Raw genomic sequence first — 12,500 nt, forward strand, 5'->3', positions numbered from 1 at the left:
ACACTATACACACATATGCTCTTCACACACTATACACACATACGCTCTACATACTCTACACATTACACACACATACGCTCTACACACACTACACACACATACACTCTACATACTCTACACATTACACACACATACGCTCTACACACACTATACACACATACGCTCTACACACACTATACACACATACGCTCTACACACACTATACACACATACGCTCTACACACACACTACACACACATACGCTCTACACACACTATACACACATACGCTCTACACACACACTACACACACATACACTCTACATACTCTACACATTACACACACATACGCTCTACACACACTATACACACATACGCTCTACACACACACTACACACACATACACTCTACATACTCTACACATTACACACACATACGCTCTACACACACTATACACACATACGCTCTACACACACACTACACACACATACGCTCTACACACACTATACACACATACGCTCTACACACACACTACACACATACACTCTACATACTCTACACATTACACACACATACGCTCTACACACACTATACACACATACACTCTACACACACACTACACACACATACACTCTACATACTCTACACATTACACACACATACGCTCTACACACACTATACACACATATGCGCTACACAATACAAACACATACACTCTACACACTACACACATACGTTTTACACACACACGCATACGCTCTACACACACACATATGCTCTACACACTCTACACACTACACACACATACGCTCTACACACTCCACACACACACCTACGCTCTACACACACTCCACACAATCTATACAATCTATAAATGGTCTACACACGCTACACACAATCTATACATTGTCCATACACTCTACACACTCCACACACACTTCACACAACCTATACATTTGCCACACACTCTACGCATGCTCTACACACACTCCACACGCCCTATACACACGCTTTACACACTCAATACACTCTATACATGTTCCACACACTCTACACACTTTACTCCCTCTTCACACACTCCACACATACTTTGAACACGATACACACACTCTACATGCTCTACACACTGTATACCTGCTCCACACTTTCCACACACTCTACACAAGTTCTACATTAACTCCACACACTCTACACCTGCAAAACACACACTCAGCACACACTCTACACACTCTCTACACATGTTCCACACACTCCACATCCTCTATACACACACTCCAAACATTCTATAAATGCTTCACACATTCCACACACTCTACACACACATCACACTCTGCACATACTCCAACCTTTAAATAGAAACACCCAGCAAAAAAATTTAAAAATCCTGCTAAAGTAGGCCAGAGCTGAAACACACTCGCGGCCCGGCAGCCAGAAGGCACCTCATCCATCATCGCTCCCTAGCTGTAGTGCACTTCCCTCGTCCCCTACTAACCACCATTTACATTCTCATATTCTCTCACTGCAAGCACAGCCATTTATCTCACACCTTCTCCTCAATCTCTCTCTCTCTCTCTCTCTCTCTCTCTCTCTCTCTCTCTCTCTGTCTGTCTGTCTTCTTCTCGTTTCTCTTTCAATTTATATTCTAATCCTTCACACCTGTCCTCCTGCCCTTGTGTCTCTCTCTCTTCCTGTATTTTGTCGTTCCTTCACTTCCTTCATCTCTGTCTCTCCATCTTCTTCACTGTCTCTACATCTTTCAAACATTCTTTCTATCTTGCTCACTATCTATCCCCTTCGGTCATCCTTCTGTTATTTATCTTTGTATCCCTCCGTCATTCTCTTTGTTTTTTTTCTTTCACTTTTCTTTCTTGTCACCCTTTATCATTGAATTTTTTGCTATTTGTCCCATGTATATTTCTTCATATTCCTCTCTCTCTCTCTCTCTCTCTCTCTCTCTCTCTCTCTCTCTCTTTCTCTCTCTCTCTCTCTCTCTCTCTCTCTCTCTCTCTCTCTCCTTCAATATATTACATCCTCCATCTTAACCCTCTTTTCCTTCTGTTATCCCCCTTCTATCATCTCAATCTTTCTCTTTCTTTCTTTCTTTCTTTCTTTCTTTCTTTCTTTCTTTCTTTCTTTCTTTCTTTCTTTCTTTCTTTCTTTCTTTCTTTCTTTCTTTCTTTCTTCCATCTCTTTTGCCCTGTTTTTTCCCTCATCACTCCATTTCTCCTCTATGTGTCTTTTTGTCTCTCTTTGTTCACTCCTGGTCTTCCTACAATTTCCTGATTTCTGTTTTTTATTTCTCTCTTTTTCTCTCCTTCTTCCTTCCCATCTCTATTTTTTCATTCTATTTAAATCTACCTCTTTCTTTGTCACTTTGTCACTTTCTTTATCTCTCTCTCTCTCTCTCTCTCTCTCTCTCTCTCTCTCTCTCTCTCTCTCTCTCTCTCTCTCTCTCTCTCTCTCTCTCTCAATAATGTTCTCATACCATCCTTTTTTCTCTTTCAATTTGTCCCTCTGATTTTTTTCTTGTTTTCTGTCTTCATTCTTCTCCATGACATCATCCATTCTCTCTCTCTCTCTCTCTCTCTCTCTCTCTCTCTCTCTCTCTCTCTCTCTCTCTCTCTCTCTCTCTCTCTCTCTCTCTCTCTCTCTCTTTTCCTCTCTCTCTCTCAATCTCTCTCAATCTCTCTCTTCCTCCCTCTCCCCAGTTTTTGTATGTCCAGGGACTCTGTTAAGGATTCAGGCAGCGAGTTCCCAGCAGGAGGCGGAGCATCAGTCGGGGGCGTGGTGTAAGGACCCGCTGCAGTCAGGTGACCGGCTGTATGTCATGCCCTGGACTCCGTACCGGACAGACATCCTGTACGAATACGCATCATGGGACGACTTTACACAGAACCGCGCCACCACCACCTATAAGTGAGTGTGTGTGTGTGTGTGTGTGTGTGTGTCTGTGTGTGTGTGTTTCAGTATACAGTATCCTAAACAGAACACTTCATTATTTGTTTTTTTAAAGATGATTTTCTTCTTTTTTCCTCTCCTCTCTTCTCCACTTTCTCCTTTTTTCCTCTCCTCTCTTCTTCTCTCTTTTTTTCCACTTCTCTTTTCTTTTCCTTTTTTTTCCCTCACTTCTCTTCTCTTCTCTTCTCTTCTCTTCTCTTCTTTTATTTTTTCCTCTCCTCTACTTTGTTTTCATGTCTTGCCCTCTACTCTTCTGTCCTCCTCTCCTTCTCTTTCCTCTTTTTCATCTTCTCTCTTTTCTTTTTTTTGACATCTCCTCTCCTGTTCTCTCTTTTCCTGTCCTCTTCCTTTGTCTCATCCCTTTTCTGTCTTTTATTGTCCTTTCCTCTCCTCTTATCTATTTTCCTCTCCTCTCCTCTTTTTTCCTTTACTCTTCTCTCTTCTTCTCTCCCCTCTCTATTTAAGTCCTCTTCTTTTTTCCCCTCTTTTACTTCCTATGATTTTCTTTCCTCTCATCTCCTCTTTTTCCTTTATTCTCCTTCTCTCCCTTCTCTACTTTTCCCCTCCTATTTTGCCTCTCCTCTCCTCTCCTTTCCTCTCCTCTCCTCTCCTCTCCTCTCCTCTCCTCTCCTCTCCTTTCCTCTCCTCTCCTCTCCTCTCCTCTCCTCTCCTTTCCTCTCCTCTCCTCTCCTCTCCTCTCCTTTCCTCTCCTCTCCTCTCCTCTCCTCTCCTCTCCTTTCCTCTTCTCTCCTCTCCTCTCCTCTCCTCTCCTCTCCTTTCCTCTCCTCTCCTCTCCTCTCCTCTCCTTTCCTCTCCTCTCCTCTCCTCTCCTCTGTATCTGAATGCATTATGTTGCTGTTATATGATTGGCTGATGAGAGAGTGATATAAGTGCCTGTTGTACAGTTGTTCCTAATAAATCAGACTGCGAATGTGCTTTGATTTTCAGGGAAACGTGTGAACCCCTTTTTCGTGATAATCACACCTGTTTAGAGAGAGAGAGAGAGAGAGAGAGAGAGAGAGAGAGAGAGAGATTGTGTGGAGAAAAAAAAAACAGCATGTTCCATCGCTCTGCTAATCCTCCTGATGTTAGCAAGAATTCAGTAGCAGGATTTCACAAAATGAAGCCACTGATGTGTGAACAGAAAAAAACGGATCTGGAAATATATATTATAGAAATAAAAAAAAAAATGATTCACAAAATAATATATTGTTTGAATTAAATGCTGTTCTGAATTCTAAGAAAGATCAGGGGATTTTTGGACTATTCGCTCATGTAGAACACCTCGAGTCTGAACGTTTCCTCGTCCTCCAATCTACAACCCATTCTTTCTAACGGATTAATTTAATTAACCAATGTGTGTGTGTGTGTGTGTGTGTGTGTGTGTATGTGTGTGTGTGAGACCATGCATTTGGGGTCAATAAATGTCAAGTTTATGTTCCTATAAATGTTGGTGTTCATATCTCATCAAACATACATGAGAGGATTCTGGTTGGTGTTTTTGAAAGACACATGCATGTTCCTTTCGTTTTTCTGAAACAAAAGCACAGAAGAATTGGACAGTGAATGTGTGGAAGAACGTTCTGTGGAGTCCAAATGGGACATTTCTTGTCTCTACCAGAAGAACTTGTGTAAGAAGGAGAACAGGAGAGAAGATGTGATCAGACTCCCTCACCCCCACACTCACACATGCGTAATGGTTTTGTGTTGTTTTGAAGACTTAATCCAAAAGTGAAAGGAACCAACATGGCAACCGTGCTTCAACACCATGCGGTTCCGTCTGGACTGCGGCTCGTTGGAAGCGACTTCACCGTACAACAAGACGATGAGCCGAAGCGATAAACACGTCTGAGTTCTGTATTAGAGCAGACAGACGTCTCAGAGAGCAGACAGACGTCTGGAGTGATATCTATCATGGAACCACCTGCCCAGACACTGCACCTCAATCCTACTGACCTGCTCTGAGATGAACACGAAAATCTCCATCCAGTGAAGAACATTTTGGAGAATTTTACAAGAGACACTGCAAAATATTAGTTGAACGTTTGAAGAAACGAAGTGTCTGGATGCCGAGAGTGTGTTTAACTGTTCTTCATGCTGAGGGAGGATTGTTTTTACTGCAAATTAAGTGGAACATCTGGACATTTATGTGTTTGTTTGGTGAACGGAAATCTGAGTTTGTTGCATAGAAACTAAAGTAACATGCACTTGTCTCTTAAAAACCATAAAGCTTTCAGGGATTCCACACTCCATTTATTATTTTTACTATCTATATATTACATCTTTATTTAATGATATATTTCTTTCTTTATTTTACATCCACACACAGGATGACATGAGACTCTCCCATGACATCACATGGAAAGAGATTATTAAATAAAATAGATGTAATAATAATAATTATTATAATAAAATACAAGTAACAGGAATAAGAAAATACAAGGGATAGAAAGAGATCAATTAATTGTTAATAATAACAATAAAATTAAAATAAGATGAAATAAAGAATAGAAATTATTGGTTTTATGAATAAAAAAATTTGGATTTACATCCCATTTGCCATTAAATGGAACAAGAAAACATTATACAAATTATTATAATATTTTTTTATTATTATTATAATTTTTTTTCTATAATTATTATTATTATTTATTTATTTTTTTTATTACAAATGGTACCCAAGTTAAGATTTTTTTATATTACAATGACAAAGCGATACACCAAAGTGTGAGTATATATAATGTATAGTTTATACTGTAAATTGTTCTGATTTGCTAAATTATGTACTGTAATGTGTTTAATTAATAAATACAACACACTCCCCCATACCGATCATCATTCTTTAAGAATCGTGTGTAATCTAGGCCACGTCTCGACTTAATGAAATTTACGATGGTGTCTTCATCACAATTGTAAGTTGAAGTCTACCCGTGTTATGATGTTGTGCTGGGTGTGTGTGTGTGTGTGTGTGTGTGTGTGCAGGCTGCCTAATCGGGTGGACGGTACGGGCTTCGTGGTGTACGATGGCGCCGTCTTTTACAACAAGGAGCGAACGCGGAACATCGTCAAGTACGACCTGCGCACACGCATCAAAAGCGGCGAGGCCATCATCGCCAACGCCAACTACCACGACACCTCGCCGTACCGCTGGGGCGGGAAATCCGACATCGACCTGGCTGTGGATGAGAACGGCCTGTGGGTCATCTATGCCACTGAGAGCAACAACGGACGCCTGGTGGTCAGTCAGGTGAGGCACCAGGAGTGTGCATGTAGCAACTCTGTGTGTGTGTGTGTGTGTGTGTGTGTGTGTGTGTGTGTGTGTGTGTGTGTGTGTGTGTGTGTGTGTGCACAACATCCCCTTTAATACACTAAAGACATAATCTCCAGCATACGATTTACACTATCTGTGCAAATGTTTGTGAGCGTAAACTTGTGCTTTTTAAACATTCAGTTCCACATTGAGACTCCATTTGCCCTTATAATAAGCTTCACTCTTCTGGGAAGGATGTTCCAGCATCACAATGATCCTGTGCACAAAGCCAGATTGGAAGACATGGACATTCTTGTGGTCGAATGAATTTCACACAAATCTCTATCAAATCCAGTGTAACATCTTTCTGGAAGAGTGGAGTTTATTATAACAGTAATAAAGAACAAATGTGGAATCTGATGTCCAAAAAGCACATAGAAATCCAATCAAGTGTTCACAAATTTATGGTGATACTGTATAAATATACACACTGTCAAAATAAACATGTAAATAAAGCGTTAACGGAAATGAATTTTAACTGCGCTGATTTTAGTTTGACCATTTTTATTAAAATATAAATAAATAAATAAATAAATATAAAAGAGGCAAAATTGAAACCTTCAATGCAACACACATTTATTAACAATGTCCTTTCATTACTCCACTGAAGAATAATTTGTAATCACTAAACATTTGTTTTACTGATGAACATTCGAGCACCAAAATCCGCCATGATGCACACATCCGGCAATTAAAACCGTCCGTGTGGAAACGTAGTTCCGTTTGGTGTTCAGTGGATTTACGTAATTTAAAACGTTATCATTTTCTTTAAAACTTTCACAAGAATATTTTGTCTTCATGCTCTATGTTGAGTGTGGTTTCACTGATAAATAACATACATTTGCATAAAGCATCAATATTTGTCCATGCGCATGTTGATTAGAATGTTAACTCACGACAATCGTGCGATTAATTGCGATTAAATATTTCAATCGATTACCAGTGCAATTATATATATACGTGTGTGTGTGTGTGTGTGTGTGTGTGTGTGTGTGTGTGTGTAATCCATTAAATCAGAGTATTAAAGTGTCAGCATTGATGTAGAGTGGAGTTTCTTTTTTGGATTCTGAACACACACTGACAGCTGCAACATGAAAATATCTAAAAGTCATGATCCTCAACACGTGTAAAGAAGAGCCGAGCAGGAAATATTATATATATACAAACACACACACACACACACACACACACACACACACACACACACACACACACACACACACACACACACACAATACACACTGACCAATGTAACATGACAAGAAGACAAGAAAACAAAGTGGACAGGGGTTGAAATAATGATCTGGGAGAGCGGTCAGGGTGGAGCTGGACTGCTCTTCTACAGTGTGAGTGTGTGTGTGTGTGTGTGTGTGTGTGTGTGTGTGTGTGTGTGTGTGTGTTTGTTAAATCCTGACTGTGTGCTTCCTCGGCTGCTCACAAGCTGTTTTTTAGAAGTACAAGCTTTTCAGGTGTCATTCTGCATTTGAATCGAGTCTCACTCTTTCTCTTTCTCTATCTTTCTCTTTCTCTCGGTTTTCCTGGCTGCCAGGTGAACCCGTACACGCTGCGCTTCGAGGGCACATGGGAGACGAGTTTCGACAAGCGTCTGGCGTCCAACGCCTTTATGGCTTGCGGCGTTCTGTACGCCGTGAGGTCCGTGTACCAGGACGACGACAGTGAGGCAGGCGGGGATCTGGTGCTGTACGCCTACAACACCAACCGCAACCAGGAGGAGCCCGTGCACATCATCTTCCCCAATCCGTACCAGTACATCTCCTCCATCGACTACAACCCCCGCGACAACCAGCTCTACGTCTGGAACAACTACAATGTGCTGCGCTACCCGCTCGAGTTTGGACCTCCCGACCCCACCGCAGGTAACAGCACAATTGCAAACACTAACACGGGGGGTGAAGCCGACCTCAGTGTTTATTAGGTGACTGATTGGCAGTTTGCCTAGTAGGTTAATTATGAAGTTGGTTGTCTGATTGGCTGATTGACTTGTTGGTTAATTATAAAGTTGGTTAGTTAGTTGTCTAATTGGCTGGCTGTCTAGACGGTTCGTTAGTTAGTTAGTTGAGTGGTGATTACTTAGATAGTTAACAAGTTAGTTATGTGGTTGGTTGGCTGGCCGATTGGCTGGTAGATTAGTTAGTTAGTTGGGCAACTAGTACATTGGTTAATTAGTTAGTTGGCTAGTTGGTTAGTTAAGTTGTTGAATGATGATTGCTTAGTTTGTTAGTTAGATAGTTGTTTGGTTAGTTGTTTGGCTATTTAATTTGTTTGTTTATTTATTGGCTAGTAATTCATTAGTTAGTTAGTTAGTTAGTTAGTTAGTTAGTTAGTTAGTTAGTTAGTTAGTTAGTTAGTTAGTTAGTTGGTTAACTCGTTGGTTAGTTTGGTAGTTTTCCACCTGGCTGGTTGATTGGCTGGCCTGCTGTTGAGTTGTTTGGTTAATTAGTTGGTTAGTTGATTGACTAATTCATTAGATAGTTTGGTTGGCTGGTTGACTAGTTGATTAGTTATTTAGTTATTGGCAAGTAATCTGTTAGTTGGTTGGCTAGTTAGTTAGTTAGTTATGTAGGTAGGTAGGCAGGTAGGTAGGTAGGTAGGTAGGTTAGTTAGTTAGTTTGCTTTCCATCTGACTGGTTGATTAGCTGGCTGTTGGGTTGGTTAGTTGGTTAGTTGATTGGTTAGTTTATAGGTGTGATGTGATGTCTAATAGTATTTTACAATTTCTGTGATGGTTTAGACCTCATTAAAAGGGATGCTGTTATAAAGGTATATGTTGTCATATTGATGACATAAGTGATATGTCTGTAACAAGGAATACAAATGCATTAATAGTGCAATCATCAAAAATAATTTTGTCTTGAGTATAATGATTTAATAAATATAGTAGCATTTGTCTATATTTGATATACTATGTGCAGTATTCAGCTTTGATTCTGTTACTGATTTGTGTGATATAAATGCTCAGAGGTTTCTGTAGCACACTCTGTCTTCCCTTCATCCGAGCGAAGAGCAGCAGGGACAGAAACAGAGCACCACCTGTCCTTATTACTGTGGAGGTCACAGTGATCAGAACATCAGTTGTGTAATATAAATATGATTAAAAAACACAAAGTACTGAGCTGAATGCATAAATCTCACTCGTGTTTTGGGTCGTCTCGACACGGAAAGCACAGTGAAGGTTAACGTGGTTATGCTAATATTGCTCCTGTGAACTGGGTGAAACTGACTGAAAGAGAATAGACTGAGTTATTTAGAGACAGAGAAAGAAAGCGAAGGAGAAAAAAATGTAAGCGATTGGATGGAATGGAAAGTTTTCTTTTACAGCTTTGTATCTACAAGGCCACACATTGGACTAAATCATATTCAGGCTTTTTTTTTTTTTTTTTGCTCAGTTCATTAAACATAATAAACTAGTAAGGGCTAATGTGCTAATATTAAAAATCAGCAGCAGCGGTAGCATCATATCCACAGTGGTCGCTATAACATCGGTGTGGATACTCTGAGTGTTGTGGCTAGCTATAGCAGCTATCCATTAGCGTGGAGATTTCTTTGTGTTCGACTCTTGAGCGTCATGTTGACATGAAGATGCTGATCACGCTGAATAACTGAACTGTTCCAAGTTTTAATTGATTGATTCAATTCAGTTTTAAGTGAATAAAAAAATGATAGTCTCCAGAAGTGAAATTAATCAAAAATAAACTGGAGCGAATGAACTTAAACTAAGCTGAACTAAATTCACTTAAACTGGAGTGAACTAAATTAATTGAAAGTCTACTGAACTAAACTGAATTAAATTGTAGTCTTCCGAACTGAACTGAAGTAAATTACACTTGACTAAAGCGAACTGAATAAAATGTAACTGAAGTGAACTAAATTAAACTAAACTGGACTGAACTGAACTGAATTAAATTCAATTAAACCAAATTAAATTCAATTAAACTTGACTGAAGTGTATTAAATTAAACTGAACTGATTTCAATTGTAGTCTTCTGAACTACATTTAAATAAACTGGACTGAAGTAAATTAAATTAAACTGGACTTGAATTAACTGAATTTAATTGAACTGAATTAAGTATGCTCTAATAAAATTATTTAAATTGTAGTTTTTGGAGCTCTGAAAGTAACTGACCATAAACAAACCAGAGAAAGCTTATCATATAAACTGAACTTAATCAAATCAAACTGAATTACTGATTTACACCAAACAAAAATGAACTAAATCGAACAAAATCAATCAGACCGAATCAGGCAGGGAGACGGACAGGGAGACGGGCAGGAAGACGGACAGGGAGACAGGCAGGGAGACGGGCAGGGAGACAGGCAGGGAGACGGACAGGGAGACGGGCAGGGAGACGGGCAGGGAGACGGACAGGGAGACGGGCAGGGAGACGGACAGGGAGACAGGCAGGGAGACGGGCAGGGAGACAGGCAGGGAGACGGACAGGGAGACGGGCAGGGAGACGGACAGGGAGACGGGCAGGGAGACAGGCAGGGAGAAACGGGTCGATCACACTGTCTGTAGTAGTTAATGTTCCTCTGTTTGCTTTCGAAAGAGCATCGTCAAGCCTTAATTACAGTCAGTCACTAACAGGTTTTCTCTGATTACTGAGAAATATATGATATTCAATCAATTATTCATTCTCCTTTATTCTCTCTCTCTTTCTCTGTCTTCAACTCCAGAGAGGTTTTAAAACATCCACAGTGAATAAATTACATCCTGCAGATCCTTGTTTTTTGTTTGAATGACTCTTAGAGTGCGCGACATCAAACCCTTCTCGTCCTCTTTGTTCTTTCTGTCGTTTACCACCGATAAAGTTTTTTTCTTCATTCTCTTGCCATTTTCTCTCAGGACCGCAAGTCACCACTCAGACCTCCAGCACCACTCCATCCCGGTCCTTTTCGTCCACATCCACCCCGTCCACCATGCGCCCGCTCCCTGCCACCTTTCACCCCATCGGCGCCATAAACAAAGCCCCGGAACTGCGCCCCATCACCGCTACGGTGCCCGTGACCCGCCGGCCCCCACGCCCACGTCCACGCCCACCTCAGGAGCCCGAGCTGCTGGAGGGGTGTGACCCGAGCGTAGCACGAGGCGTCCAGTGGCCCAGCGCACAGAGGGGTGAGACGGTCGAACGGCCCTGCCCTAAAGGATCTCTGGGTAAGAAATTCAAGCCTCAGGATCAACAGTAGAATTATGCAATTATTTTTATACATTTTTCCTCGAAATTGGTAAATCTTCCGCATCCAGCAATGCACTGCTTCAATATCAAAATACATACTGTGGTACAGCTGTACAATCAAGTACGTTATATCTGTTGAAACAATAGCAGCTATACAGGTAGCTGGTTAATTCTGCAGGATGTCTGATGTCCGATGTGTCGACAAACAAGTCAGTACGGAAGTCCTAAGAGGCCATGCATCATAATATGCATGCATTATAATAAAAACGACATAGCGAAAGTTGTTTTCTTATTATCCCAACTTAATTTGCTTGTGGCCTCTTGTGATGTTTTTAAAAGAGTAAATGGGGACTCAATGTGGAATGGGATGTGAGTGATTCACAGCTGGAGACTGACAATCCCTCATCATTTCTTAGCTGCTTTAAGGGTCTTATTCCTTTTTTTAGCCTTTTTTTAAAACGTTTTTTTTTTTTTTTTTTAAGCATTAAACACTAAAGAAGAGAGAAGCTCGAAGCTCAGCTCGGCTATTTTATAGTCTTTTTTTACGGCCCTTTTTATAAAGGTTTTACTCCCGATGGTCAGGAAGCATCTCAGCTCAGAGGCGTCTCATGTTCAAACCGTGTTTAAATTGATTCATATCTCCAGTTTTATAGTCGCTGTGTTCCAAATAATTGTTCTTCACTTTGTGTAATGAACTCGTTTGCTTGTATTTATTGGGCTGTAAAGCAGTGCAAGGCTAAACTGAGGCTAGTTTATATATTAATTGCACTTCTCTATCCCTCTCTTTCCCCCTTTCTCTCTCTCTCTCTCTCTCTCTCTCTCTCTCTCTCTCTTTCTCTCTTTCTCTCCATCTGATTGTAGGCATTGCGTCGTTTCAGTGCCAGTCCTCCCCGGTCCAATGGAACCCACGAGGTCCTGACCTCAGTAACTGCACCTCTCCTTGGGTCAACCAGGTCGCTCAGAAGGTCTGTCACTTCTGTCTTGTTTATTTTCTTGTCTTGCTTAGAATTCTGAATTCTGATTGGTCACAAGCTTGAATGCTCAAATACGATTGGTCG

General features: G+C 40.8%; 1 protein-coding gene and 1 long non-coding RNA gene across 9 annotated transcripts in view; one reads left to right on the forward strand and one right to left on the reverse strand.

The window, feature by feature from the left end:
• The window catches only part of adgrl1a (adhesion G protein-coupled receptor L1a), a 202,916-nt gene that overhangs the window by 166,380 nt on the left and 24,036 nt on the right, over nucleotides 1–12,500 (forward strand). For all 8 annotated transcript variants that reach the window (XM_083524300.1, XM_083524302.1, XM_083524297.1 and 5 more), the window contains 5 exons: nucleotides 2,687–2,894; nucleotides 5,919–6,183; nucleotides 7,796–8,123; nucleotides 11,112–11,420; nucleotides 12,304–12,407. In XM_083524300.1, the coding sequence (XP_083380426.1) occupies nucleotides 2,687–2,894; nucleotides 5,919–6,183; nucleotides 7,796–8,123; nucleotides 11,112–11,420; nucleotides 12,304–12,407 (1,214 nt within the window). The remainder of the gene's footprint in view (nucleotides 1–2,686; nucleotides 2,895–5,918; nucleotides 6,184–7,795; nucleotides 8,124–11,111; nucleotides 11,421–12,303; nucleotides 12,408–12,500) is intronic.
• The window catches only part of LOC310717017, a 54,849-nt gene continuing 44,249 nt past the window's right edge, over nucleotides 1,901–12,500 (reverse strand). The window contains exon 2 of the long non-coding RNA XR_014530724.1: nucleotides 1,901–2,122. This is a non-coding gene — a long non-coding RNA (uncharacterized lncRNA). The remainder of the gene's footprint in view (nucleotides 2,123–12,500) is intronic.

Source organism: Silurus aristotelis, assembly GCF_946808225.1.
Source record: "Silurus aristotelis genome assembly, chromosome: 21".
NCBI lineage: Eukaryota > Metazoa > Chordata > Actinopteri > Siluriformes > Siluridae > Silurus > Silurus aristotelis.